The sequence below is a fragment of the Alternaria burnsii genome (genome assembly GCF_013036055.1).
Source record: "Alternaria burnsii strain CBS107.38 chromosome Unknown 752, whole genome shotgun sequence".
Classification (NCBI taxonomy): domain Eukaryota; kingdom Fungi; phylum Ascomycota; class Dothideomycetes; order Pleosporales; family Pleosporaceae; genus Alternaria; species Alternaria burnsii.
Window position 1 is genome coordinate 797,584 of NW_024066114.1, and position 26,218 is coordinate 823,801.

General features: G+C 52.2%; 11 protein-coding genes across 11 annotated transcripts; 6 read left to right on the forward strand and 5 right to left on the reverse strand.

Moving 5' to 3' along the window:
• Positions 1–187: 187 nt before the first annotated feature.
• On the reverse strand, positions 188–3,466 carry GT037_006356 (oxidoreductase-like protein; the record flags this gene model as incomplete). Its single annotated transcript, XM_038931403.1, has 3 exons — positions 188–1,277; positions 1,761–1,868; positions 1,935–3,466. 3 exons carry the CDS (start codon positions 3,464–3,466, stop codon positions 188–190), a joined length of 2,730 nt encoding a protein of 909 aa, XP_038785900.1.
• Positions 3,467–3,945: 479 nt separating this feature from the next.
• On the reverse strand, positions 3,946–5,819 carry GT037_006357 (choline mitochondrial precursor; the record flags this gene model as incomplete). Its single annotated transcript, XM_038931404.1, has 2 exons — positions 3,946–5,643; positions 5,709–5,819. 2 exons carry the CDS (start codon positions 5,817–5,819, stop codon positions 3,946–3,948), a joined length of 1,809 nt encoding a protein of 602 aa, XP_038785901.1.
• A 1,107-nt stretch (positions 5,820–6,926) lies between these two features.
• On the forward strand, positions 6,927–7,673 carry GT037_006358 (uncharacterized protein; the record flags this gene model as incomplete). The annotated part of the gene is made up of 2 exons (XM_038931405.1): positions 6,927–7,094; positions 7,143–7,673. 2 exons carry the CDS (start codon positions 6,927–6,929, stop codon positions 7,671–7,673), a joined length of 699 nt encoding a protein of 232 aa, XP_038785902.1.
• Positions 7,674–7,766: 93 nt separating this feature from the next.
• GT037_006359 (rna polymerase ii transcription factor b subunit 3) lies at positions 7,767–8,742 on the reverse strand (the record flags this gene model as incomplete). Its single annotated transcript, XM_038931406.1, has 2 exons — positions 7,767–8,325; positions 8,375–8,742. The coding sequence occupies 2 exons, from the start codon at positions 8,740–8,742 to the stop codon at positions 7,767–7,769; spliced, it is 927 nt and encodes a 308-aa protein (XP_038785903.1).
• Positions 8,743–9,080: 338 nt separating this feature from the next.
• GT037_006360 (uncharacterized protein) lies at positions 9,081–10,886 on the forward strand (the record flags this gene model as incomplete). Its single annotated transcript, XM_038931407.1, has 1 exon — positions 9,081–10,886. One exon carries the CDS (start codon positions 9,081–9,083, stop codon positions 10,884–10,886), a length of 1,806 nt encoding a protein of 601 aa, XP_038785904.1.
• Positions 10,887–11,427: 541 nt separating this feature from the next.
• GT037_006361 (uncharacterized protein) lies at positions 11,428–15,082 on the forward strand (the record flags this gene model as incomplete). The annotated part of the gene is made up of 3 exons (XM_038931408.1): positions 11,428–12,726; positions 12,774–13,624; positions 13,672–15,082. 3 exons carry the CDS (start codon positions 11,428–11,430, stop codon positions 15,080–15,082), a joined length of 3,561 nt encoding a protein of 1,186 aa, XP_038785905.1.
• Positions 15,083–15,779: 697 nt separating this feature from the next.
• On the forward strand, positions 15,780–17,659 carry GT037_006362 (acetylcholinesterase precursor; the record flags this gene model as incomplete). Its single annotated transcript, XM_038931409.1, has 2 exons — positions 15,780–16,268; positions 16,325–17,659. The coding sequence occupies 2 exons, from the start codon at positions 15,780–15,782 to the stop codon at positions 17,657–17,659; spliced, it is 1,824 nt and encodes a 607-aa protein (XP_038785906.1).
• Positions 17,660–17,759: 100 nt separating this feature from the next.
• Positions 17,760–19,486, reverse strand: GT037_006363 (cytochrome p450; the record flags this gene model as incomplete). Its single annotated transcript, XM_038931410.1, has 2 exons — positions 17,760–19,134; positions 19,224–19,486. The coding sequence occupies 2 exons, from the start codon at positions 19,484–19,486 to the stop codon at positions 17,760–17,762; spliced, it is 1,638 nt and encodes a 545-aa protein (XP_038785907.1).
• Positions 19,487–20,270: 784 nt separating this feature from the next.
• GT037_006364 (uncharacterized protein) lies at positions 20,271–21,273 on the forward strand (the record flags this gene model as incomplete). The annotated part of the gene is made up of 2 exons (XM_038931411.1): positions 20,271–20,601; positions 20,885–21,273. Coding segments are annotated over 2 exons (720 nt in total), but the record flags the coding sequence as incomplete, so codon positions are not given.
• Positions 21,274–21,793: 520 nt separating this feature from the next.
• Positions 21,794–24,385, forward strand: GT037_006365 (elongation factor 1-alpha; the record flags this gene model as incomplete). Its single annotated transcript, XM_038931412.1, has 4 exons — positions 21,794–22,181; positions 22,222–22,896; positions 22,945–23,109; positions 23,169–24,385. 4 exons carry the CDS (start codon positions 21,794–21,796, stop codon positions 24,383–24,385), a joined length of 2,445 nt encoding a protein of 814 aa, XP_038785909.1.
• Positions 24,386–24,593: 208 nt separating this feature from the next.
• On the reverse strand, positions 24,594–26,185 carry GT037_006366 (serine threonine-protein phosphatase 2a activator 1; the record flags this gene model as incomplete). The annotated part of the gene is made up of 2 exons (XM_038931413.1): positions 24,594–25,130; positions 25,184–26,185. The coding sequence occupies 2 exons, from the start codon at positions 26,183–26,185 to the stop codon at positions 24,594–24,596; spliced, it is 1,539 nt and encodes a 512-aa protein (XP_038785910.1).
• Positions 26,186–26,218: the final 33 nt, after the last annotated feature.

Below are 26,218 nucleotides of genomic sequence, written 5' to 3' on the forward strand. Positions count from 1 at the left end.
AGAATCAAATGTTCGGGGGTGTCTCTCTTTTGTACCTACGAAGATACCAGCTCTCAAACCCCAGCAGTCGTATGGTGTGTAATTCATACTCTTTGCGTCATCTCGTTCGTCAATCGTGATCGTGGTCTGGTGTCGCGCTCTGTTTGATGTTGCCTTCACTTCGGACTTGCTCATCTGTCATCGCTTTTCATATCGCAAATGTATGAGCGAACCTCTTCAGCTTGCATTTCATTCCTCGCTGTAGTACTGCTCGCTGCTGACTGATTTGGCGTTGCGCAGGGTTCATGCCATCGATGCAGCCGAAGGAAGAGGTGGTGAGAAAAGACTCGGGGCGAGAACGGTAGGACGGCGGTGGTAGCCCAGAAATGTACGTCGGTGCATCAGACAGATCGCCCATGGAGTCTTCTCGAGTAAGACAGGCAGCTGCCGTTGATGGTCGAGTGCTGTCCCCGCTTCGTGCCGTACGCATGAATATGGCGTTGACGCGCCGCTCGAAGACACTGTCAGTATCGCCAAGTCGCACACTTCTTGGTGTACCCGAACGCAAGGGTAGATCTTGACGCGGCTGTTGATCAACCGATACAAGAGCACTGCTTCGTGTGGAGGGATATCGTGTTGACGGCTGTATGGCGGGACGAAGAAAAGATCCAGACCGAGACATGAGCATAGGAGCGGGGGCTTCATTGACATCCTCATAGGAGATGGCTAAGAGTGGCATCGACGCCGATTGTCTTTTGTGCTTTCGATCTACCTGGCGTTGAGATTTGGTGCGCAGAAGTGAAGGTATTTGAACCTGCATCTTTTTGGCGCAACGACGGAAGGCTATCCTTTGCTGGCTGTTAGCTGTCGATGGCCTGGCGATTCTGAGTACTCCAGTCAATGGAACGGCATGTTGCGCCACGGGTGTATCCTTGACACCAGGGCTGGTCGCCGCCCTCCAGTAGGGAAGTCCTCCCATCAGAGGAGGCGAAGGCGTATTTACGCTGGCATCCAACCAGGCATTAACATCCCGTATAACGCCCGAATTTGGTCTTGCGGGACGGATCGGAGGTAAGACTGGCGCTCGAGGTGAAACTTGCTCGACGTCAATTGGGACCAGTGGAAATGCTGGCGCATCGTCAAGATTTTGTGCAAGCTCTGTTGAAGGTGCTGTGCGCGGACGCCGGAGGGAAATCTTTCGTTGCATCTCGTTTGAGCGGTCGTCGTTCTTCAGTGTTTGGCGCGATGCCACTTTGCGCAGATGTCGCCGCAGCCACTTCTTCGCTGTTTCATGCTTGCTATTAGCTGTAGTAATCGTCTGTTCTGTAGTTGGTGCCGTCATGATGCGTGATTATAGAGGAGCTGCTGCGAGAATGTCGTACGGTGATTGATGCACGACGATAACAGTAATGTAGAGAAGTTGAGGGTGAAGACGCAGCAGCCACTTCATGTAGTTCTAAGTGAGCATCTTCGCTGGCGGAAGGTGCGAATAAGCTGCCGTTGTATAATAAGAACGTCATAGGGTTGGTTAAGAAAGTGCAGTCGTCAAGCTGCTCAACTGACAGTCACTCAGGAAAATAAGGAAGGCACGTTTTGGAGCTTTCACCTATGAGTTTCATGAGAACCCAAGCATTTCTGAATGCTGCCAATTATAGCGAAGCGATAATACAACGAATTCACTGTGTCTACGCTCCTAATAATCAAAATCCTCAAACACTACTTTCTGTCCTTCTAGCCATCCTGTGACTATTTTCCTCATCCCCTTTCCAGCACACACGTACCATGTATCAGCCTGCATCGCCTGTATATCACTCTTCGTCATTCTTCTTTCCACAACCTCAGCCTCCATTTTCACCTGATCCTTCATCTTAGTTAAGTCCCCGTCTGTTCTGCCACCTGTCAGAAACACTGTCGCACAAGCTCCTAGCCCATGATACCGTCGAAACGTATCATACACCAACCCCATATCCTCACTCCGTACGGCCCAAATCAACTTGAATCCTCCAGCTTCCAGACCCAGCCCACCAACTTGTCCGAGCAACGGCGTGATACCCACTCCGCCAGCCACAAAAACCACCTTACGCCCATCAGTTTTTTCGATCTTGAACTGACCCCCTACACCAAGGGCACCTATCTCCAACCCAGCCCGCTCATTCTGCTGGAAGAGGAACCGTGTAACAGTACCGACGTTCCGTATGGTCATCTCAAACTCACTTTCTTTCCCTTGGGCTTTATTAGGCATGGAGGAAATGGTAAACGTCCTCACGAAGTCATCGTTCAAACTTCCAGGATCATCATCGCGCATGTGTTCGTACCCAATGTCTAATTCCTTGCTAAAGTCCAGGGCAATCCATTGCCCTGGTTGATATGTGATCCCATCTCTTACAGTGAAAGTGAAACGAGCGATGCTAGGCGTGAGAACCTCTTTCTTGGTCAAAGACGCCATGGTGTGAGAAACCGAGAGTGTGCCGCGTATGTTCCCTTCAGAAGCAAGGGTGCGCACGAGCGGATTATATGGGCTAGGTGTCTTCTTCGAGCCACGAAACGGCAGACCGTTGCCTACAAATCGGCATTCTGAGATGGAAATCTTGACGGCCAGATTGCTACCGGGTAATAGGGCAGCTGCATCTGCACCAGCGAGGATATCAGTTGTGCCGGTCAGATAAAGGACATCTCCAGTGTCGTAACCTGGAAACACGATACCAATCTTGGGGTTGAGCATTAGATTACCGAGGGACTGATAAAGCCGGTTTCCAGAGTACTCGGGGTATGCAAGGGTGCTTGAATCTATCATTCGAACGAATCCCGCTGGTCCACCGCGATGGTTGACATCCATGTCATCCTCAGTTGTCGTGGATAAGAAGAACATGTCAGATCTCGCGATAAGTTCTTTCCCTTCTTTTGATAAAGCCGAGGATTGCGATACTGATTTTGCGTTTACCAGTGCTGGGCGTATTTCGTATTGATTGAGATACTTGGGACAGTTTCCTAGGCTTTGTTCTATCTTCGTGACGATCTGGATCTGTTCTTGCTTCCTGTCTGCCTCCCCTTCGATCTCAACATCGATGTCCCTTATTGCTCCTGCAACCATACGCCCGGCGGTTTTGACTCTTTTCCTCGTCATCAGATCGATAGCTAAACCTGCTACTAATTTGCCACCGTCTTTTGCCTGAGCCATCTCGCCCTTCTCGTTTGCACTTGTTAGCGCTTGCACCACAGGATCATTCGTGCCATCGACGAGTGTTCGTGTGCCGATGAAACCTCCACCAAGCTGTTCAGAGAAACCAGGCTCGCCACCCCATAGCGTCGCCCACGGTCTGGATTGTGCATCCAGTGTTCCGAGTGCGAGTAGAGGAGCACGTTGGAACATGAAACTGGCCTGTGGTGTGAGCATAGCCGATGTTGGGTTATCTTGAGGTGGAACGCGGAGGAGGCGATGCATCTTCTCTTCGCCCTCGTTCCAGGGCATCCCTATCGAGAACGCCATCTCGTGAAAATGTGTGTTTGATGTAGTATGAATTGATATGGATTGTTGATCAAGTGTCGAAAGTCTCCCGGTTCAGCTCTGTATTATGTAGCTCCTGTGGAGGGGGTCTCCTGCATGTCATCTTCTACATCGGAGTTGTAACCATCGTCAGTGTTGCCGTCGGCATTGGATCTGGTAAGCAAGTCGTTGCAATGCGCGGCCGGCATTCGGAGTGTTATCCACAGGGCGCATTGGTGGGAGTGCCACAGCAATGTGTCAGCATCGGCAACATCTCAAATGTCGCCATCCGGCTCGGCCCTACACTGCGGGGAAGAGGAACTAGTCCAAATGAGTCGGGGAGGCGTGCAGTCGAGAACCCCCGCTTATTATGAATCTATCTATCATCAAACGCTAGGTCGTATGCAGACAGCATCATAATCCGTGAAGACGAGATTCAGCTCTAAATCTTGCGTCATATCGATTATCCAATACTACAACATCTATTTATGCTCACCAATGATCATGTCTGCCGCCTTCTCGGCGATTCCATACACAAGCGTCTGAAGATGGGCGCTCGGCAAAAGAGGAATGATGCTCGCATCGACTACCCTCAACCCCCTGGTACCGTAGACCTTCAGCTCTGAATCCACAACACCGCCAGCCTTCTCCGGAAGCAACGCAGCGGTACCAACAGGATGGTAGATACTCAATGTGTTCGCCAGCGCATACTTTCGCCAGTCCTCATCAGTTTGCACTGCATTGCCCGGCTCGTACTCTTCGATCCAGACCTCGCTCATTGGCTTCGTAGAGGCGATCTTACGCAGATATCTGGCAAGATTTGTAGCAGCTGCGAGATCGTAGGGGTGGGATAGGTAGTTAGGGTTGATAAGGGGCTTGTCGCTCACGTTCCGGGAGCTGATGTGAACATTGCCCTTGCTGAGAGGGTGTTGCACAACGCCAATCAGTGCAAAAGTGCCGATGCCGAATTGAGAGGAGTTGGCAGCAGGATAGCCTTTGAGGCCAGTGTAGCCGTCTGAGAAGATGACTTCCAGTTGGGGTACCTTGGTGCTCAAAGCCGGGGAGAAGTATGTCTTCTTCAATTTGTCGGTTGCGGAAACCAAACTCTTGTCGTTGTCAACGAGGATACGGAGCTGAGAAGCCGTTTCGTTGCTGACAGTGCCCCAGGGGAAGTATGCATAGCCGCTGGCTGTGTAATCGTAGAGTGACTCTCGGTCTGCGTTATACAAGGCTAGCTCGGCAGCCGCACGGGTGGCGTTCTTGAGGACATCGAAGGAAGGGTATTCGGGTTTCAATTGATAGGAGACTTGGATGCGGATGTGGTCTTGGAGGTTCTCGCCCACATATGGCAAGTGCTTGACAACGGGGATGCTAAGTTTCTCAAGGAGTGATGCATTTCCGACACCGGAGAGTTCGAGAAGACCGGGGGTCTGGAAGGAGCCAGCTGAGAGAATGATTTCCCGCCGCGCAGTGATTGTAGTACCATCTTCGAGGGTGACTCCTGTGGCAGTTGTTCCTTTGAAGTCAATCTTAGCCACACGGGTGTCTAGCTTCAAGATCAGGTTGTCTTTGGCGAGTTTGAGATACTCTGGGGCGTAGGAGCGAGTGTAGTTCGGGCTGACATTGCTGGGTTGAGTCGAGACGCCGATGGGGTTGCCATTCAGACTCTCTCGGTTTGTCGCCAAGCCGAGAGCATTCATTGTAGGATACCATGTCGATTGATGTCGCGGGAAGATTCTGTTGATGAGTGTGCGAATAGGCCCAGTTGTACCGACTCCTTCGGTGCCATATGCAGGCGACGGGAGGAAAGTCTCACACTTCAACATTGCCGCATAAAGACTCTTCCAGTTCCATCCTTTGTTACCGAGCTGCTTTTCCCAGGCATCGAGTTCGAATTTGGAAGTCCTGTCCCACGTCATAAGATTGAGCGCAGAGCTACCTCCGAGGACCTTGCCACGGTTTTGCGCGAAGACACGGTTGTTGGCACTGGGTTGTGCAATGGTGGTCAAGTTCCAATCGTATTTGCCTCCGAGTGTTGAGCCTTTTCTTCCCGGCACGGAGATTCCAGGTTCCTGGCGGCCATCGGGTCCAGCTTCTATGACGAGGACGCTGAGATCTGGAAGGCCAAGACTGATGCGCGAAGCAACCGCGAGACCTGCAGTCCCGCCTCCAATGACTATCTTATCGCTTGTTAGATTATCCTTAGAGCTGAAGTGTGGACTCCAGGTTTCTGAAAGCAACGTACAAAATCGTAAGAGCTAGAATTAACTGGCAGACCTTCCTCTCGCCCGACAACTGCTGCGCTGCCATGCCATAACAGCACGGACACAAGTAATGTGGAAGTGAATGTCTTCATAATTCTGCCGCAAAGAGAAGCACCGTGTTCTCCAGATGTCTATACGGTCGACGAAGAACGTGAAGCCTCGTAAAAGCTCTTTCTCGAGCATACCAGCTTGATATAAATTGCATGTCAGCGCCACCGAGCTAGGCAATGCATACTAGCGATATGCAGAGCCGAGTCCGAGATCTAAGATTCCATATGCAGGAGCGGCCTGGAATCGTTTGTTGCTATTATCCGATGCGAGACGGGACAAGGTACCGGCAGAGCGCCCACTTTTGGCTGCGCATTTACGCCTGTCTACCGGGTATAGTAGATAATTAAGCCGGACGCCTGGTCATGACTTTCCTTTCGACCTCGATCTTTGTCATAGTCGTGCTCTCATGGCAGTGCAACGTCAGACTGCACCTAACGAGGAACCGTAGGTTCGTGAGGTCTAAACACGCCCTCGAAATCAATCTAAGGTCCGAAGTCCTCGGATGCTCTGCTGCAGTGTGGACCCGGGAGGCAATGAGCGGGAACTAAGAGCCCTTCGCGTGACAGCACACAACGCGCGAGTCGCATTACGCTCCATCGGTCTTATATAGCAGTGGCCATGGTAGTATGTGCAAAGACCTTGACTGCAAGGCTTAGGCGTACCGCCAAGAATACCTCACCATTGGTCTAGATACGCACACACGGCAGAGCTACGGATGGAAGAATGATAAATGTGAAGGAGTAAGGCATTGTTGAATGAGAGTAAGCCATCCTAGAGAGGTGCGCGTGGATATCCGCGCTAGTCAGTGTCCCGTCCTCTATCAGCAGGTACGACATCGCAATCCTAAAACTAAGTTCATCCCACCTTCTAGCTAAAGATCAGTCTCCAGCCATGGTGAGCATGCATCTCGACCGGATGCTTTCTTTTCGTAAGGTGCCATTTCGGCGCAACAATTACAATACGAGAAAGCTGAAAGCTGGTCAGACCAGGGTGCCAGGCCAGCTGGACCCCTAACTTAGTCTTTCTCCGCCTCTCAAGCTTGGAAGAGGCGAATGTTGATCAACCACTTACACCACCATTGTCGTCTAACATACTGAGTCTTGTTCGCAAGACGTTGAAGTCCCTACCGTTGCGTATTCGATCCAACCATGGCAATGCGCAAAAACCGGGTGAAGCCTACAGCCTACCCGTTCCTACCTTTCCACATCATACGATGCGCACAATTACTTTCCTCACTTGTAGTGGCAAGTGTTATGTTTTATTTCCTGCGTGAATTATCGCATGATGGGTATAGATTACCTTGGACATTCATTCTGGTATGTATCCCTACCACATACAGCATCACAATACTAACATTTGCTCAGCTAATGTTAGTTTCGCTCTTCACCCTCGCCGCGCTCACTTGTACCATCTTTCTCCATATCCGTCACGGGCTATCTGCATCCCTCAACCTGACCCTCAACGCCGCCCTCGCACTTCTCTGGACCGTGTCCTTTGCTCTGCTAGCATGGTGGTGCTCAGGAACATTGGCACATGTATGCAATGCGCAGAATTGGGAGTCGGAGGCAGGGATAAGCGTGTGCAGGATGTACAAGGCGCTGTTCAGTTTTGCGTTGCTGGGTTTTGTGGCGACAGCGCTGGCGTTGGGGTTGGACATCAGGGTTATGAGGAGCGCGAGGAAGAGAGGCGTCTTTCAGCAATTGAATGTGCTGGATGGTGGGAATGGGAAGAGAGACGGTGAATTGGGAGAGGAGGATGTCAATCCAAATCCAGTCGCGGCACGAGTCCAACGGGCGAGGGGAGGGGATGGGTATGCGCTGCCGGAAGAGCAGTTTGAGTATGACGATATCGGATATCAAGGCGCAGCAGGGCAGGTCGGGAGAAGTAGAATATGAAGAGAGTAAGAAGTTATGTTATCAGAGTTATTGACACGCTATCTTGAACGCCGCCCAATGCTGGCATGATGCCGGGTATCACAGTGCAAGAAACTAGAAAATGTCGTCCATGATGGCATCCCTTCCATTCATGGCTGCAGCCGCGGCATGCTCTGTGCCAACGTCCGCATCCATTGACATTGAGGGAGCCTCCCGCGCAGTGATTTCGTCTTCAACGAAAACACCTAGGCCACCGAAAGCTTCGCGTAGTGTCCGACTGCAATAGTCTTGCAAACTGTGTCCTCCCACCAGATGTGCCGAATCCTTCTTCATACGTGCATACCAGTCCACATCGTAGTTGTCCTGAAGTACGTAATATTGTGGTGCGATGGTGTAACCGCCGAATGGGTCGAAGGGTGCTTCTACGGGTGGCGCGACGCGCTTTTTGAGTCCGCGGATCACGAAGCCGCCGTCAACATCATCTTTGAGTGCAGGGCCCTTGCGAGCGGCGGCTTCTTGTTCGGCTTTTTGGAGAGCCTCGAATTTTCTCAATTTCGCCCAGGTCGCGTCCACGTCGATGTTGAGGATGAGATTCCAGTTGATTTCTTCGACCTGCTCGAGGTAGTCGTTGTAGTCCCTAAGCGTCTCAAAATCGTCTTCTGTTTTGTTCATGCTGCATGGCCGTCAGCTACATGTTACAAGGGTCGATGCGTCGCACTTACATCTTCATGACCTTCTTCCTGAGGTCCACCTCTCGCTCCACCTTCAGATCCTCGAAAGTTGCCCTCCGAAAGTTCCTATAGGCAAGCGTCTTTGCGCATCCTGCAACAGGACATATACTGTTGCCTTTGCCAAACAATCGTTCTACGCAGGTATCGCACATCTTATGGTAGCATATTGGGTTGATCTTGAACTGCATGTTGGAGTTAAGGAAGCGCGACGACCTGCATACAGGGCACGAGTCTGAGGCATCGTCAGCAAGAGAAATGGAACGAGGCATTTGCTGCAAAGACAAGCTGTAAAGGGATTTGGAGAGGGACGCACCGCCATCTTGCTGCTTAGACGCGTCGGCGCCGCGCGATTTCGACATGGCGGAGGTTGTGGCGGAGATATGCTTCCAAGCTTAACGGATATGGGGCCTCGGGAAGTCGAAGGATGGTGCTGACTCAGCGTGTAGAAGCCGCTGGTCGTTTTATGAGGTTGAAAGCATGACCGGGCAGCTATGAATGTATATGATGGGATGATATCAGCGATAGTAAGGTTCACGTACTCCTTCTGTCTGACAAACGACAGACCGGCGATCTGTATGCAGGCGTAGCATGGTTTCCCTTGTGGGGCCAGCCGCCAAGACCCGCGCTTTTTCTCGTACACAAAATTCCTGCACCTTTCCTTCCTCTCTCGCACTCATCCTCCCACCACATCAACAAAATGACAGCCTCAACACAGAGCGCTCTAGAGGAGCTCGAGCGCAGTCGTGCGCAGCTGCAGCAAAATGTCGATAAGCTGCGTAAAGCACTCTCCCACTGGACGACCTGGGAGGCTGAGTATGAGACGCTGAAAGAAGAGATTCAAGAAGCTGGCGATCCCTCGCCCTCACAGATACGTGAGATGGCACGCGACCTCGAACTTACCCTGCTGGACCAGAAAGAAGTTGAGGAGCTGCTCTGCAAGAACTCGCCATCGGAACGCACTGCTAACCAAGTTATTGACATGATCTCTAGACGCGTTGACTATGTTCGGACGAGTAGTGCTACTATCGAGAAGAATCTTGACACCGCCGAGAAAAAGCTTGCTGGCGTCGACGTCCTGTTGGAACCAGGCATGGACAACGAAGAGGGCGAGCCGATGATGGACATCGAAGAAGAACTGGATGACGAGGGCAATGAGGTCTCGAGCTCTGTCAACCAGACGGGCAAGGCCGCAGCTGAGCTTGTTGAGGTTCTGCGCAAAGCTGGCATCCAAAAAGCTGAGCTGGAGAAGAAGAATGCAGAAGGAAAGGCTCAAGACACACCAGCTTCACACACCGTGTCAGATTCGATGTCTTCTCCGCCGCTTTCCGAATCCCCTCCTGCCACGACCGACAGCCAAACTTCAAAACCAGCGCCTTCGAGGAAGGCTGTGTCCTTCTCCGAAAAGGTCGAAGTCGAACCGGCTGCCAAAGCGGTACCAGACAATGACGAAGATGAGGCTGCAAAGGTCGCCTCACTGCTTTTCCCAGAGGGCACGCGTGCCATCGACCTCGAACAGGACGATGTGGACTTGTCCAATGCTATCATCCCAAGCGATGAGACACCAGAGGAAGCTGAGCTCAGGAGGCAAATGCTGCAATATGGCATGTCAGAAATCGGGCAGATTGTCGCCGAACTTGATCTGGACCAGCCTACTGCGTCATACTCGGACGAAGAAGATGACGACGATTATGGCGACTATGACACCGAAGACGAAGAAGAGGAAGACGAGTACGGTCGCAGCACTAAGCCAGTCATCACCGAAGACTACCGAAAGCAAATGATGGAGCTCGAGAAGAAGTTAGGCGCTCGTATGCTTGAGAACGTGGGGCCTGAGTCGGGAAAGCACACCCTTGAAGAGCACATCGGAGACATTCGCACAATGCGTGTGAAGAGTGACGATCAGTTCGACGAATCTCTGGGCACCTCTTCGGCCACGCCAGCAACAGATGATACCAAGGAGCCGAAGAAAAAAGGAGTACGCTTTGCCGATAACCTGGACATCTCTGAGGCACCAAAAGCAGTACAGCAACCGGCTCGAGCTACCCAGCCAGTGGCAAAATCAACTCCAACCATGTCCGATACCATCGTTGAGCGGTCTGCAGTTCCTGCAGCACCAGTTGAGCCTCCCAAGCCTGCCAAAGTATCCAAGTTCAAGAGTGCCCGTGCTGCAGCAAATACTGCCCCCCAGGTGCTGCCGACTCCTTCTGTACCAGAACCACCACCTGTACCAAGTGGCCCTGTTGGACGAACAATAGCCAACACTATAACCGAGCACGCTCCCTTGCCGTCGGAACCTCAGGCTCCTGATGAGTTTGATCCAGTTCTTCTGAACCGCGAGATTCAAGCGGAGTACCACAAGGCGCGCAATCGATTCATCCAGCGACAGGGTGGATTCAAGGCTACCGACGAGGACGAAGAGAGTCCGATTGTCGAAGAACGAGATGGCAAAACAAAGAAGGTGAGCCGTTTCATGGCGGCCAGACTCAAGGCCGAGGGTATGTAACATGTCCACACAACGTCACCATCACGTTTCTATCATCCCCATTCTCTTTGATATGTCATATTCTCATCGCGTACCCTTCTGAGGGTTACGTGTGCACATTTGCACAGCGCAGAGCAAAGCTGAAAGATGCTTTGCCATCGGAACAATCCATGTCCGTGACAGATACCATCCCATGTATCATGAATCACATTACATTCGTTCCAAGATCAAAAAAAAACGGTACCACTAGACTCGCCGGGCCAAAAACTATGCCTACTCGAGGTTCATATGCTCCGTACATATATATCCCAAACGCCATTATTGGCATGAATGAATCGAAGATGTTGAAACTTGAACTTTTTGATGTTTTGGCACGAGTGAATACATGGATGCGACAACGTGAGTGAAGCTGCAGGAACCATGTAGCACGACTTCAGACGAAAAAGGCTGGCAAACCACCGACTCTGTATTTTAGTACGTCAGATGTCATGGCGGGGCGCGGATAGTGGGGTAACCTCCTGGCGGCCGACGTGTAAATTTTTGGTCAACGCCGCCTGCAACCATGACTTCCGACTCGAGCTCCTCCACGCACTCCGATTCGCCGCCTACGACTCTCCATGTTTCGTCGCCGTTTGCAGACACGACCAAAGACTCTGCTCACCTCGCCTTTGCACCGATAGCGCTGGCGCAATACCACAACGTTGCCGAAAAACTGGCCTCCAACAACCTCTACCGCATCCTACGCGCACCAGGACCCATCCGTGTATGGGTCTACCGATCGCTACTCGCCGAGAATCAATTGTGGAATGACTGGGACCGTCGCGCGCTGTCACAACCCGACCTGAAGACGGAAACGAGCGAAGGCATGGCCGAAGGCAGCATCAACGATACCGAGAGCATGGGCGAGTCTGAGCGTCCCGATAGTTCAGGCGGCATACATGCGCGACCCTATCTTACCCGACTCCGCCTGGCGCTCGCGCCCTATACCGTACATTTCCACAACCCAGGCTATGTCAGGGACGATACGTTGCGTATGCTAGAGCGGGACGTGGTCAAGAAGACACTAGAAGAGTCGCGGAAAAGCTTGGAACTGCGCGAAGAACTCGGCCTCTCGTGGGAGTTCTGGGACGATCTTGCCGGCGTGCTGAAAGCCGCTATACCCTCACTCGAGCGCCGATGTTTCGCTGCGCCGGATCCTGCCGCCCCAGAATACGAAGGTCTATCGGGTCCGTTGATCGCAAGCTATTCCCCGAGTCTGCTTAGGGATTTGGAAAGATTGAACCAGCTTGTGTGTATAGCCCGGAATGTACAGGTACATGGAGAGAAGGTCCAGAACCTGAGCGCAGACAGGCTGTTCGACAAGGACATTTTTGCGCTGATCAATGTCTGTGTACGAGTCACCGCACGCGGCTACGACGGCGAGGCTGGGACCCAGGACGAAGATAAATGGCAGGGTGTCATCAATGCATACAAGAAGCTTCTCATTACATGCTTGCAGTTCCTCAACAACCTCATCGCACGCAACGAGCAGCGCAAGCTTATGCTCTGGATCGAACTGTTTGACAGCCACCTCGACAATGAACTACCGAACTTTGCCGACATGAAGTACAAGATGGATGAATTCCCACAAGATCAAGGACCGCCACCTGAGGAACAACCACTACCAACAAATGCAGCGCGTAGCTTAGACACATTCAAAATCCCACAGCAACCTGCGTCCTCGCCCTTCCTGCTGTACATTGGCGAAACGGGCAACGATGTCAAGAAGGCCCTGATACATCATGGTGTCAAAGCAGGCGCCAACGAAATCGCCGCCGAATGCAGGCGCAGGTGGCAGACGATGAGCGAGGAAGAGAAGAACGTAAGCTTCATCCACTCCACTACCCAGGTCTTGGCTAATTCTTCCAGAAATGGAACATGCTGTACGCGGATGTAGTTGCCAGGTATCGCGACCAGATCACCCAGTCCAGCACATATCGCAAAGTTGTAGACCAGCATGCCAAGAACGAAGAGAGTGTACAAGCACTGGCAAAGAGCATCAATCAACTTCAAGTCGAGGTTGACAGGATGCGTTCTTCAATTACCGCTCTCCCTGGCGACGAATCTAGCCGCGAGCAACAAGCATCCCAAACCGCAGCGGAGAAGCAGTCCCCAAAACCAGCAATGGATGACTCGTTACTAGATCCTAGCATCAAACGGTCTCCCCCGGCAGGTGAGATCGATTTCCGTGTGACATACCCGCCATCCTTCGGTGCGGAGATCCTCCAAAATGGCAAAGAAGATCTGCTTAAGCGTCTGGAGCCAGACCCCGACCGTCCATCAGGGCTAATCAGTGACGTAGCGTCTCCTACTTCTCCTCCGCCAGAGGATGACGATGATAATGATGACGATTACGATGACATACCTGGTGATGAAGGCCGAGGGCTGCTTACAGATGTTCCACTAATTCTGGGGCCTACCGAAATTGAAGTCTTACCTATGATAATTATGGCGGGCATCGTTGAGCCAACAGAGGGACAACCTGGTTATCACTCGGACCCGATTGTTTTCAGCAGCGTTAGGAGCATGCATGGTGTGCGGTGTCACTTGCTCCTTGCGCAGGATAATGGCCGGAATCTTCTTAGAGAGCTGTTGATCTTTGTTGCAGCTTGGGATCTACGCGAGGAAGAGCTGTACTTCAAATTCATGGTCAAGATCATGGAAGCTATTCTTGCAAACCAACTACTGCCATTTGCTTACCATGCCTTTAGGGAGTCCGAGTAAGTACATTTACCCAAGAGATAGAACCCTGCTGACACTGCGATAGATCGAAAGACATCATCTCTCCGGCTCAGGCAGTCATCATGAAGCTTCTTACCAACATCTTCCGCGCCAGACAAGCCCGTGCTCAACCTGCGAAGGGCCACCTCAAAGCAAATCACCCGCAAGTGGACCAAGGCGATGTCCATATGGTCAACTTTCTACTTACCGAGTTCCGTCGTCATATCATCCCGCAAACATGCGCTCTCATCTTCCTTCAAGGCCAAATTCGCGCCGGCCATGCTCAGCCGGAAGACTTTCCTCTGAATCTCTGGGATATGGAGCGCATGTATGAAGGTGTCTATCAATACCTAGAATTCTTTGCCATTCTCACAGAACATGAGACGTGGAAGAGGATGTTGAGCAACTGGGAAATTTCTCACGAACTAGTGACCCTTCTGAAAGAGTTAGATGCAGCGATACCCAAGGGTCAGCTATCACCGCCTCCCCTGAGGAACGTTCAGCATGCCCCACCACCTCCAGCACCAGTAGAAGTGGATGTTCCTTCGCCACAGCAGCAACAGCAGCAGCAGCCACCACAGCCGCAGCCAGTCGCTGTTGAGCGGCCATACGATACTACAGCTGCTGCAGCTGAACCATACATACCCCCACCAACTTCACCGTCACCTCGACCATACATAGACGAAGCGGCTGATGAACCCTCCGACTTTGAATGGCGCAATCTCAAGAAGCTCGCCGTTCTCGTCCTCAGCTCCCTAGTGTGGAAGAACAAGCACGTTCAAGATCAAATCCGTCCCCTCGGCGGTATCGAAGCAGTCCTCAATTGCTGCTCCTACGACGAGCATAACCCATATATTCGGGAACACGCCATCATGTGTCTACGTTTCCTCATGGAAGGCAACAAAGAGAATCAAGACCGCATTCACGCTCTGGAAAAGGTCAATCAAGACGCCAACGCCAAACCTAAAGCTACATCAAGTTCAAACCCAAACACGGCTGTCCCAGGCGAAAGCAGTGGTAGTAGTGGAAATGGTGGTAGTGGTAGCAGCAGCAGCAACAGATCACCCGTCAACATCCGTGTACCCGACGAAGTGCTCGACCAACAAGGGTACGAAACCTACATGGATAAACAAGGCCAAGTGATGTTGCGCAAGCGTCAACCTCAATCTTCGCCTGCGCATCAGAGTCAGAACCAGCCACTAACGTCTCGCTCAGATATCGGGGGCAATAGCAACAGCAAGGGTAAAGGCAAGAACGACCTTACTACTACTGCTGCGTTGGGTGAGATGGCGAGGATGAGCGGTGGCTTGAGGGATCCGAAGGCACTAGAGGATATGGTGCAACAGGTTATGCGTGGCTTGCCTAGGGTACAAGGCTTGAGGGGTGATGAAGAGAGGGCAGTTGAGGTTGAAGAGGCGCTGAAGAAATTAGACAAGGGTTTTGATGGAGGCTCGTAAAGTGGAGGCTTGTAACGATGACGATGCTCATGATATGGAGTATGGAGTACAGCATATTCTCTGGTTGTCTTTATTAGATGTTTCCTGTCTTGGAAGGCTGTTCGCCGTTGCCCGAACTGGGGCTCAAGGAATGCATTATTCTGACACAACCACCAACTTATACGGGTCACTATCCCTTGATATAGGCTGTGATGTGCCGAATGATATATGGAAAAGTGTCAACCTCAAAAGGTGCTTAGCTTAACAGAGAGTTGTGAGCAGAGTGCTGTATCTATGTATTGTTGTTGCCATTCCATCATGCTTAGGGTGCTCGGCTTCGGGGTGTCTTTTCCCGGTTCGGGAAACCTTCGCTCACTGGCTCGCTCAACCTGCATCTTCCCATCTCCACAGTTATCAACACCCGTTCACACTTATCAACATCCGTCGCGTCGGATGCGATCCGATGATAGCGATCGGCTCCTAAAGAAGTACCGGTAAAATCCCGATGCAAAGATAACGAGTCGGCATAACGCGTATCTCCGCGTTACTCGTTCACCGCCGCATGAAGCAGGTACCAAGACCTGACTACTACCAGACTGTGGGGTAGTGGAGACGGTAGTGGAGTCAACATCAATACGAATACAGAGCAGTTACAAGGTTGTATGACCGATCTCGGAACTATGCGCAGGCATCATATGTCGTTATATACACTTCCATGATGGCTTCGCTCGACGTAGCTTCGTTGGTGTGCGAACGCGTCGTGTCAACCTTAGTTTCCCACATTGACGCCATCATGGGTCAACACAACATGGCTCAGCGCCTTCTTACCACAGTCACATTGCTCACCAGCCTGTCTGGCGTCTCAGCTGCATACAACACATCTGAAGTCACGCTTCCCGGCTATGGCACTTTCCTCGGCACGACAGTCTCCCAGACTTTGACCAAGAAACCTCTACCACGCGCTGTAGACGCATGGCTCGGAATCGATTATGCTTCTCAGCCTGTTGGAGAAGGGAGGTTCGCGCCTGTTGGAGCGCCAGAGCCTTTCGATGGTGTTAAGAATGCAACGAGCTATGGATACTCGTGTTACCAGGATCCATTGGATATTACGTACGAGATGGATGAGGCATGTTTGAGCATGAACGTCTTCCGACCGCAGGGTGTTGGCGCGCACGAGAAGTTGCCCGTGCTAATCTGGATACATGGGGTGAGTTTGTAAGAAGGATTGGGTATGTGCTGCATTTGCTGACTTGACTCTCAAAGGGTGGTTTCGTTGCTGGTAGTGCTAGGAGTTTCGATGGCCCGAGTTTCGTAGCTAATTCAAAGGAGCCGTTGATCGTTGTGAACTTCAACTACAGAGCAAGTATGGTCATTCTTTTCTGTACAATCAAGCCTAATGTTATACAGGTAAACTCTTGGGGTTTCCTCCCCTCTCCAGTCTTTGAGCGCGAAGGACTTCTCAACCTGGGTCTTCGAGATCAGGAGACCTTGTTCAAATTCGTTCAAAAGTACATCTCCGCTTTTGGAGGCGACGCTTCTCGCGTCACCATTGGAGGTCGTTCCGCTGGTGCGCACTCAGTCGGCATCCATCTGTTCCACAACTATAACACCACTGAGGGCGCCGCACCACTCTTTTCCCAAGCTCTTCTCCAATCCGGCAGTGTGACCGCTCGAGCGTTCCCCAACGCGTCTTACCCCCTGTACCAAGAGCAGTTCTCGCGATACCTAGGTCTTACAGGTTGCAGCGCTGTGGCCAACAGCACCGATACCGAGATTCTCAGCTGTTTGCGTTCTGTCCCCGCTGCTGCCATTCAGAACGCTAGCGCTCTGATATGGCGCGCTTCTGAATATGCCATCACATGGCCATTCCAGCCCACCCGCGGTGGCCCCCTTCTCGAACAAGCCGGTTCAACCTCTGGATTCAACGGCCAGTTCTACCGCATCCCCACCATCACGACAAACGTTCCCGATGAAGCAAAATACTATTCACCCGGCGATATCGAGACCAACGATGAATTCCTTGCCTTCATGAAGAACCTGATCCCCGGTCTCACACCTGAAGACCTATCTGATCTTGAGGAGCTATACCCCGACCCCACAGGTTTGGACAGTGGGCCATACGTCCACAGCTCCAACTCTACTCAATACAACCGTCTCTCGGCCGCCCTCACAGACTACATGTACGTTTGCGCCGGCCAAGAAACTGCTCTCCGTATGTCCGCTGCCGACGTACCGGTGCATAAGATGGTCTTCGCTACAAACAACACGTTCCCCACTTGGAAGGGAATACCTCATACCGCCGATACAAAATACACTTGGGCTGAGCCAGCCGGTGCTGGCGGTGTTCAGTACCCCGAAGTCGGCAAGGAGTTGTTGAATGCTTACTTTTCCGACTTTGTTGCGCTAGGTGATCCAAATGCCGGCAACAGGACAGGTGTGCCATACTGGCCGCTCTATGCGGATGAAGGTGAGGGTAAGCCCGGGTTGCAGTTGAGGATGGAGCCTTTCGGTAACACTAGGGTTGAAGGGGATGGGATTAGGAGGAAGCAATGTGAGTGGTGGAGAGATGAGAGCAAGGCTGCGAGACTTGAAAAGTAGATAATATACCAAGCTTTTGTCAGTCGATAGAGTATAATAGACAGCGAGATGAATGAATATCGCCCAGACATATCCACACTCTCAACTTATCAAACAATACCTATACCCTCTTCCTAATCCTCGCCGCAATTTTCTGCTTAGGCCTCATTGTCCCAAAAGCCTTCTTTTTGTTCCCAGGATCCAAAGCTCGTGCCCCTTCCATATCAACTACTTCAATCTCGAATTCACCCATGAAGATTGCCAACGTCACGATACCGATATTGCGGGCAAAATGCCTTCCAGGACATTTGTGTTCTCCGCCCCCGAAAGAAGTCCAATTACCACTCAAGCCTGCATCGCTGAACTTTCCCCTTTTGTCGTCGTTTCCGCTGCCGCTCACCAAGTACCGATCGGCCCAGAAAGTATCAAGAGGTTTCGCGGTAGCCTGGGGCCTTGCAGCCTTCCACCCTGGGGTGAACTGCCCATTGTACTTATGAGAAAGATAAACCTCGGTGCCTTTTGGTATAGTGTATTTCTCGTCGAGCACATATGTCGGAGCTGTGACTTCTCTTACAGCGAGATTGGAACTATACATTCGTGTCGTCTCCGCATGAAGAGACTGCAACAAAGGCCGCGCGCTCAGTTGCATAAAGTTGTAGCCTTGCGTCTCTTCATTGACACCGTTCCTGATCTCATCGGACACGCGATGGTGTAGAGAGGGATCGCGTAGTGTTTCGAAAAAGTACCAGAATGTTACTGGCACGGTGAGACTGGTCCCGCCGTAGAGGAGGCCGAGGGTTTGTGCGGAGCGACCATCTACACCGTGACCAGCCATCTTGCTATATAGTTCCTCTCTCTCTTGAAGAAGACCAGAACCTGCGATGGGGTCCCAGGTAGTGTTTACGGCGTTTTGCTTGCGCAACACTTCAGATTCCTCGGTCCAAGCTCTAATAGCGTTGAGCAGGCGATCACGCGCGGCGTAGGCTTTGGGGATAAGGAAGCGGGGAAGGCCCATGAAGAATTGATCCGTGGCTTCAATGTGGATCCAGAGATCGGATATCATTCCTGGATACATGATGGATGTGCCGAGAAGGGTTTCGGCGATGCCGTAGGATGCGTGATATTCGATGAAGTCGTAGAGATCAGGGATGTCCTTCCATTCACCCTCTGGGATTGGAGACAAGCTTTCGGTGACGGTCCGTTTCATGACATCGAAAAGCCGTTTGGCAAGTAAGCCAAGGTTCGAGCCTGTGGTATGCTGTCGGATGTGTGTTGTTTGAATGTAGTCTGTATTGCCATTCTCAGACTTGTAATGGTCGATGGCTTCCTGTGGGCTTCCCATCAAAGCGCCCATAATCTTGTCGTGGATAAACGGGTTTGGATCACATTCGGATGAAGAATTGAGCACGCCTCTGACGTGCTCTGGATCTAAGACGACAAGTAGCTTTTGGCCTGCGGCATCTAGATAGAAGGGCGAACCATCGCCATATTGGTTCCTGTTGCAACGTTAGTTTCGCTTTAGTGCGACAATCGCGTGGTGGTTATCAATGGACAGCTTCGATGGTGATGTGAGGACGGTACTTACAAGCATCTGGCTAGGAAGCCATGCGAATCATAAGCAAAAGACAAGGCATGTTTCAGTCCAGGTATCCAATACGGAAGTGTTGGAGGCAAGACATTGCGACCCTTTCCGTACTTGATGGATCTGAAGGTATGCCCGGAAAGAATCCGAGTACAGACGCACACTACCGCGATGGCCACGATGCATTGCGCGATGAGACTGTGCTGCAATGCTGTGAACGGTGCAGAAAGCTGCCCGTTTACAGTCGTCGCGTTTCCGGCATCCATGTTGGGTGCAAGGTGGTATAATTCACGTGGTGGAGACAAACATCAGTTAAATGTGATCTTCATAAGTTGTCCCAATGCAGGGGGGTAAGCGCTAGCCTGAAAGAGGGATTAATTTCTGCAGTGTTGGGAGGCCTCGCTGGCAACAAGCCAGGCGGGCTGTACCTGATAACCAACGCCATGGTGTCTTGCATACCTGTCACGTACTCGATAGAAGATGAAACACAACGGCCACTGATTGCTTGCAGATAGCGGTGCAGTAGGCGGCTATTTTTGGTTGCATGGTGCATAACGGCGTGCATGAATGTGGAGGTGGAGACGATTGGCTTAGCGTCTCAGGGTCCCGGCCAGAACAACAGAGCTTCGTCAACTTGACATCCTTCGCGCTCTTTGCTATCATCATCACGCTCCTTGCGCTACCTAGGCATCCACCGGCTTTAGCTACTCATTGACTGCATCGCTGTCTCCTTTATTCTTTTCCGCTCCCTCGTGCTAATACTCAACCCTAAAGCGCTTATCTAGCAGCCAGCTAGAACTCGTCATCAGCATGCCGGGAGTTCGTAAGTGCAATCCCCATTCACCTTCACCTTCGCCGTGGGAATGGCATCCGTCTTGGGACTAGTCGTGCTTTTCGATCGGATGCGCAAACTTCCTTATTGTGGTTGCCTATCTACGTGCCCCATGTGTGCACAAACATCTACCTGCCCACAAGCCATCATCCTCGAGACTGCTCCGTGCAATCACTAGCACATACAGAATCGTTATCTGACACGTTACTCCCACAGCACTTGACGCGATGGATCAGATGAAGAAGGCCTTCAAGGGTCTCTTCAAGGGCAAGAAGTCTAAGAAGGAAGAGCCAAAGCCCACGGCCACTTCTGAGGCCCCCACTACGTCTGCGCAAACCAAGCCTAGCGAGACTACGCCAGCTGCACCCGCTCCCGCACCCGTCCCCGAGCCCGCGAAGACTGAGACGACACCTGCTGCCCCAGCGTCTGCGTCTTCGCCAGTCCCGGCGCCTGCTGAACCCGCAGCGGTTCCAGCCGCGGATCCTGCTCAGGGTGAGGCGAAGAAGGATGAAGCCGCTGCATTGGCCGAGGTCAAGCAAGCCACGTCGAGTAGGTTATCATCTCCTTCACATTCGAGTCCGCTACCGTATCGTGGAGACGATGCCTGGCATGGATCCAGGCGACGACAGAAAGTCGGCTTGGACCGCAGTCAGTGGAACGATCCCATTTAGGTGTGGGAAAACACCTGCAACGATATGACTGGTCAAGCTTATCGCACTTCCACCAGCTCGTTTACGACCTGACGGCCAGATACTACATTTCCTTCCCGCGCGAACTCATACGAATTTCCTTTGTCACTCAAGATACCCTAGACTAATACATCTTCTTGCAGCACCCGAACCCGTTGGCGCCGTTGCACCCGCACCCCCGACCGCTGCTGAGACTCAGCCTACAGCCACTGAGGCCCCAAAGGAGACTGAGCCCAAGGCGACGGATACACCTGCACCAACTGCCCCTTTGGATCTTCCCGCCATTCCTAGCAGCCAGCCCGCTGCTGGTATGAGCGCTACAAGCGGACCTATGTTTGATGAGCCCAACTTCGGCGAGGATAAGCCCGCTGCACCAGCTGCGGCGCCTGCTCCCGCCGCTCAGGCTGAGGAGCCTGTTGCTCCCGCACCTACTCCAGCGGCTCCCACCACTGCTGCCGCTCCTGCGCCTAGTGCTGAATCTACCGCAGCTCCTGCTGCCCCGGCCGCCGCTGAAGAGAAGGCAGAGAAATAGAGACGCCCCTATGGAGTTCGGGAGACTACAGGCGTGACAGAAAATAGCGGGCTGAGAGGCCCGCGAAAAAAAAAACCCCCCATTTTGAATACCGGCAGGCGAAGGGCGCGGGTGTCAGGCCTCGTTTTCAGCATTGTGATTTTCCACTAATACTATACCCCACTGCTGTATCTTTCGATAGGTGTGTCAAGCTGTAGGCGAGCTTGACTTTGAATCGAACAATTTCATGATTTCTACCTTGATCGTCTGCCTAAGTGACTTGGACGAATCATGGCCATTGTATTGCTGAAAGCTCCCAACTAGCGCGGGGCAATAGCAGCCGCGCTACACGTCAAGGAAAGTCGCCCCACCGACGACGTCAATGAAGGGACGCGATAATTCACACTAGGTAGAGAAAGCGCGAGCTATTTGGCCCCAACAGTCTACACGCCTGCACACCAATTCGATACCAGAGGGGGCACTCGACACAAGTCAACCAGCCCGCAACCCGCACACACGCACGAATCAAGAAATACCCACAATGCCTGCAGGCGGCTTCTCGCGCACGCGCAACGTCGATTACGATGACGACGATATTTACGACGACGATGACTACTACGAAGACGACGCCGGAGACGTCGATGCCGGAGGAGATGGCATGACGGAAGACGACAAAGAGCAGATGCGTGTGGGCACAGTCAAAGTACGCGAGGCGCTGGGAGACATGAGCGGCTTCACGAGCGATGAGCAAATACAAGAAGCGCTATGGCACTACTACTACGACATCGGAAAGAGCGTGAGCTACCTGAAGAACAAGCTCGGGGTCGCAGAACCGAAGCAGGAGGCACCCAAGCAGGAAAAGGCAAAACCAGTGTCACGCTTCGACCAAGCTGCAAGCGTAGCAGACCAGAACGCGCCCGCAACCACAGGTAAGCACACTCACACCCGCACCCCATTCTAGCTATGTAGACGAGTCTGCTGCCCTGTCGTCCTGTTGCCCATCCTCTACCGTTGCCCCAATCTCGATGCCTACCAACGCTGCTGTCACAGACTTCTTCTGGGATGTGCCCTGGGGCAACGTGCCACCCGAACGATTAGGCGTCATCACCGTCGATGCCCCCCACTACAAAGGCGGCCTGCTTGGAGGCTCTTCGAAACTAGCCGCCCTTGCGGCTAAGCGGAGGAAGGAGCGCGAAGATGCCGAAGCTGCTGCGTCCAAGGCAAACAATGACGCCGACTCGGCCATCGCCATGCTCGATAAGCTCTCGGTGAAGAACCAAGCGAGTGGCAACCCTGGCGGCGATAGTGGCGAGTCTGAGCGCCCAGCTCGACTTTCCAGATATCCTGTCCGCAGACGTTCGCCATCGCCAGCACCAGAAGCACCCAAAGAACCCGAGATAGAAGAACCCCAAGCTCCTCAGCCTGCCGTCGTTGTCGAATCGCCTGCTCAACGCGCTACTGCCTCTATGTTCGCCTCCACCCTTTGTGGGCCCGACGAAATGTCAAAGCACACACAAGCACCGCTACAAGAGGTGCCGATACCCTTTGCTGCGTACAAATCCTATGATGGCACAGGAGCCTTTGCTGGACCCAGCCCGGACGACATTGTGCGCGCAGCACAGGCAAAGGGCGCAGGCGGCGGACGTCACTAGATTCTTGGCAAATTCATTTGAACCTCTCTAAGACATACAGGAACTACACCAAAGAAGAAGAAAAAGCAGACCAACGGTGACTTAGCCGAGTCGGTCGAGAAGCTTACCGTGGCCGATGAGCCAAGAGTCAAGAGCAAGAACTTGAACGTTGTAGACGAGTTTGAAAAGAGCGCTTCCAAGCGGATGGCTAATTTTGTAGTGCTCGGTGAGTAGAATCTTACAACCTTTATTCGTCCTTCGTCATTATAGTACTAACTTATCCAGGACATGTCGACCACGGTAAGAGTACACTCATGGGGCGATTGCTTTACGATCTTCAAGTTGTCGATCAGCGATCGATAGACAAATTACGAAAAGAAGCAGAGACTATTGGCAAATCATCATTCGCGCTCGCGTGGGTCATGGACGAGACCAGCGAAGAGCGGAGTCGTGGTGTCACCGTCGACATTGCGACAAACTACTTCGAGACAGACAGGAGCGTGTTCACAATACTGGATGCGCCTGGTCATAAGGACTTCATACCAAGAATGATCTCGGGTGCATCACAAGCCGACTTCCCCGTCCTTGTCATCGACGCAAGCACTAACAGCTTCGAATCTGGTCTCAAGGGTCAAACGAAGGAACACATCCTGATTGCACGAAGCATGGGTATGCAACATATCGTCGTGGCCGTGAACAAGATGGATACAGTCGAATGGTCGAAATCACGCTTCGACGAGATCTCGAAACTCATGACCACCTTCCTCACCGAAGCAAGCTTCCTCGAAAAGCGGATAACATTCATACCCCTAGCTGGTCTGACCGGAGAAAACGTCGTCAAGAAGATCGAAAACTCGGCCGCACATTGGTACACTGGCGAGACTCTGCTAGAAGCTCTAGAACGCATCGATCTACCAACCCGAAACCTCACGAAACCACTTCGGCTCTCTGTTGCTGACGTCTTCCGAGGTGACGTCCGTTCGCCGCTCAGCATATCAGGCCGTATCGATGCCGGAACCTTACAAGTCGGTGACGTTATTCTTGCTCTCCCTGCCAACGAAACCGCAACTATAAAATCTATCGAAGTGCAAGACGCACCCGTAGACTGGGCTGTCTGCGGTCAAATCCCTACCCTTCACCTCACAGACATCGACCCCGTTCACCTTCGTCAGGGAGACATTGTCTGTTCCCCCAAAGATCCTGTCAAACTTGTCAAAGCATTTACGTCCAAGCTCCTCGCTTTCGAACACGTACTGCCTATGCCGGTGGAAGTCTTTAGGAGCACACTCAACTCACCAGCAGGAATTCGAACGCTGAGCGCTAAGCTTAATAAGTTTACAGGGGAGGTTGTGAAGAAGAAGCCAAGAATTGTGAAGCCAGGTGAGGTAGCAAGGGTGGTGGTGCAATTGGAAAAGGAGTTACCGGTGGAGGAGGGAATGAGGGTCGTGCTTAGAGAGAGGGGACGGACGGTGGGGGCAGGATTGATGGAAAATGTTGCTTGATTGGGTGAAAAGGAGGATAGACAGTTCAAGAAGGATATCTTTGTGGAAGCTTGCGACAGCATGGGGTGCGTAGTGCATGACTTTGTAGTTTATGGTCATGACCTTACCAAGGTTCTTGTGATAGACATACTCGAGTCTCATATCGTACATGTCGTACACGAAAGCATACTACACGTGTCTGATGTCTTATTTTTGATTTCGCCCTATCTTATCTCTTATCCGCCCAAGGTGCCCTCGTACTTGATTGGGTATTCTGCGTATCCCCTGCATTTCCTCTTGCCCATGGTGCTGTAGTGCCACCTACTGCCGGTGGCGGAGCAGGCGTTCTGCTCGCCCAAGGCGCTTTTGTAGGCTGATTCGGACCATTGGGTACATCTGTACTACCTGTGCCTCTAGCACTAGCACCAGCAGTAGCCCACGGCGCGGCCGTCATGGGAGGCATTCCAGCGCCCGCCGTTCTAGCCCCAGCACCCGCCCAAGGCGCAGCAGTACCAACTCCACCTCCCCTAGCTGCTCCACCCATAGGGTCAGCCATCGGATCCCGTAACGCAGACTGTGGACCCGGTCGAGCAGTAGGTGCTGTGGTAGACGGTGTACTCGACTTAGGTTGACTAGCAGTATGGACACTTGCCTGAATGGTTTTCGCATTCGGATCTGCTGAGAAGGAGAAAAGCGAGCCGAACGGGAAGTGCTGGACTACAGGGAATTTGGAAAGAACTTCTGCGTTGTACATCTTGATCATCCCCTGAAACTATTGTCAGTTTGACGCATCGAGAAAGGGAGAAGAATGTGGATTACCTTGTTGATTTTGGCCCATCCTGCTTTAACACCAGAGACGTCGTACAAGATATTGCTGTGTTCCCAAAATGGTCCTTTCTTTACATCGTAGATGAAGCCGATGGCACTGAAATACATATTCCGCGTTCGCTCTCGGGCTACAGCGGTGGCTTTGGCCACGTCGCCTGGGTTAGGAGCAGTCGGTAACGAGCCTTCTGCCGCGACATCTGCAGGCGTAACGATAGCGGGAGAAAGTTGCGCGCTGCCGAAGATATACGGAACAAACGAATGATCGTCTAGCCCCCATACACCGTGGGAGCCAGCAGGTTCAAGTGTGTACGTCAAGATAAGCCGTCGTATCAGAGCGAGATATGGTTCCACTACTCCAAGAACGATACCGCGTTCCTGCTCGCCATCTTCCGAATGAGGAAAAGCGCCCAGTTTCCAAAGACAGCCTAGGAAAGCGAGGAAACTGAGTTCATGGCCTGTACCGTAGTCGAGACGTTGAGAGCTACCGAAACTGCCGATGAGATAGGCTTCTAGTTCATGTTTGGCAGAGACATCAGACGCGGATTTGAAGGCGAGTACCTGTTCGGGTAGATACTGATCCAGGAGTGCAGGCACTCTTTCTCGAACAATATCATACCAGATCCTAAAGCTGACGTTTCCGAAGCGACGCGGACCTGGGTCTGGCGGTGCTTCGTCGACGATGGAGGCGAGGACGTCGAGAAGCTTGGCGAGGTTTGCAACAACAGGGGGATGAGGAACGTCTGGATCGTTCAATTTCCACTCTTTGAATGAGCCTGTGTTGTCTCGTTGCTCTTGAGATTGTTTGATCTTCCGGGGTATCATGGCTGTGTTAAGCTGGAAGATAAAAGTCATTATATCGGCATAGGCTCTGCTTGCCAGGAAGAAAGTGACATCGTCGCCATCGTGAATGCGTTTGGCGGGAATTTCGAAACTGTGCGATGCGTCTTTGCGGAGTAGCTCTAGTACGGGTGCTTTGGAGGGATTCGATGACATTGCGGAATGGGGGGTGTGGTGATAGTTTGTGGT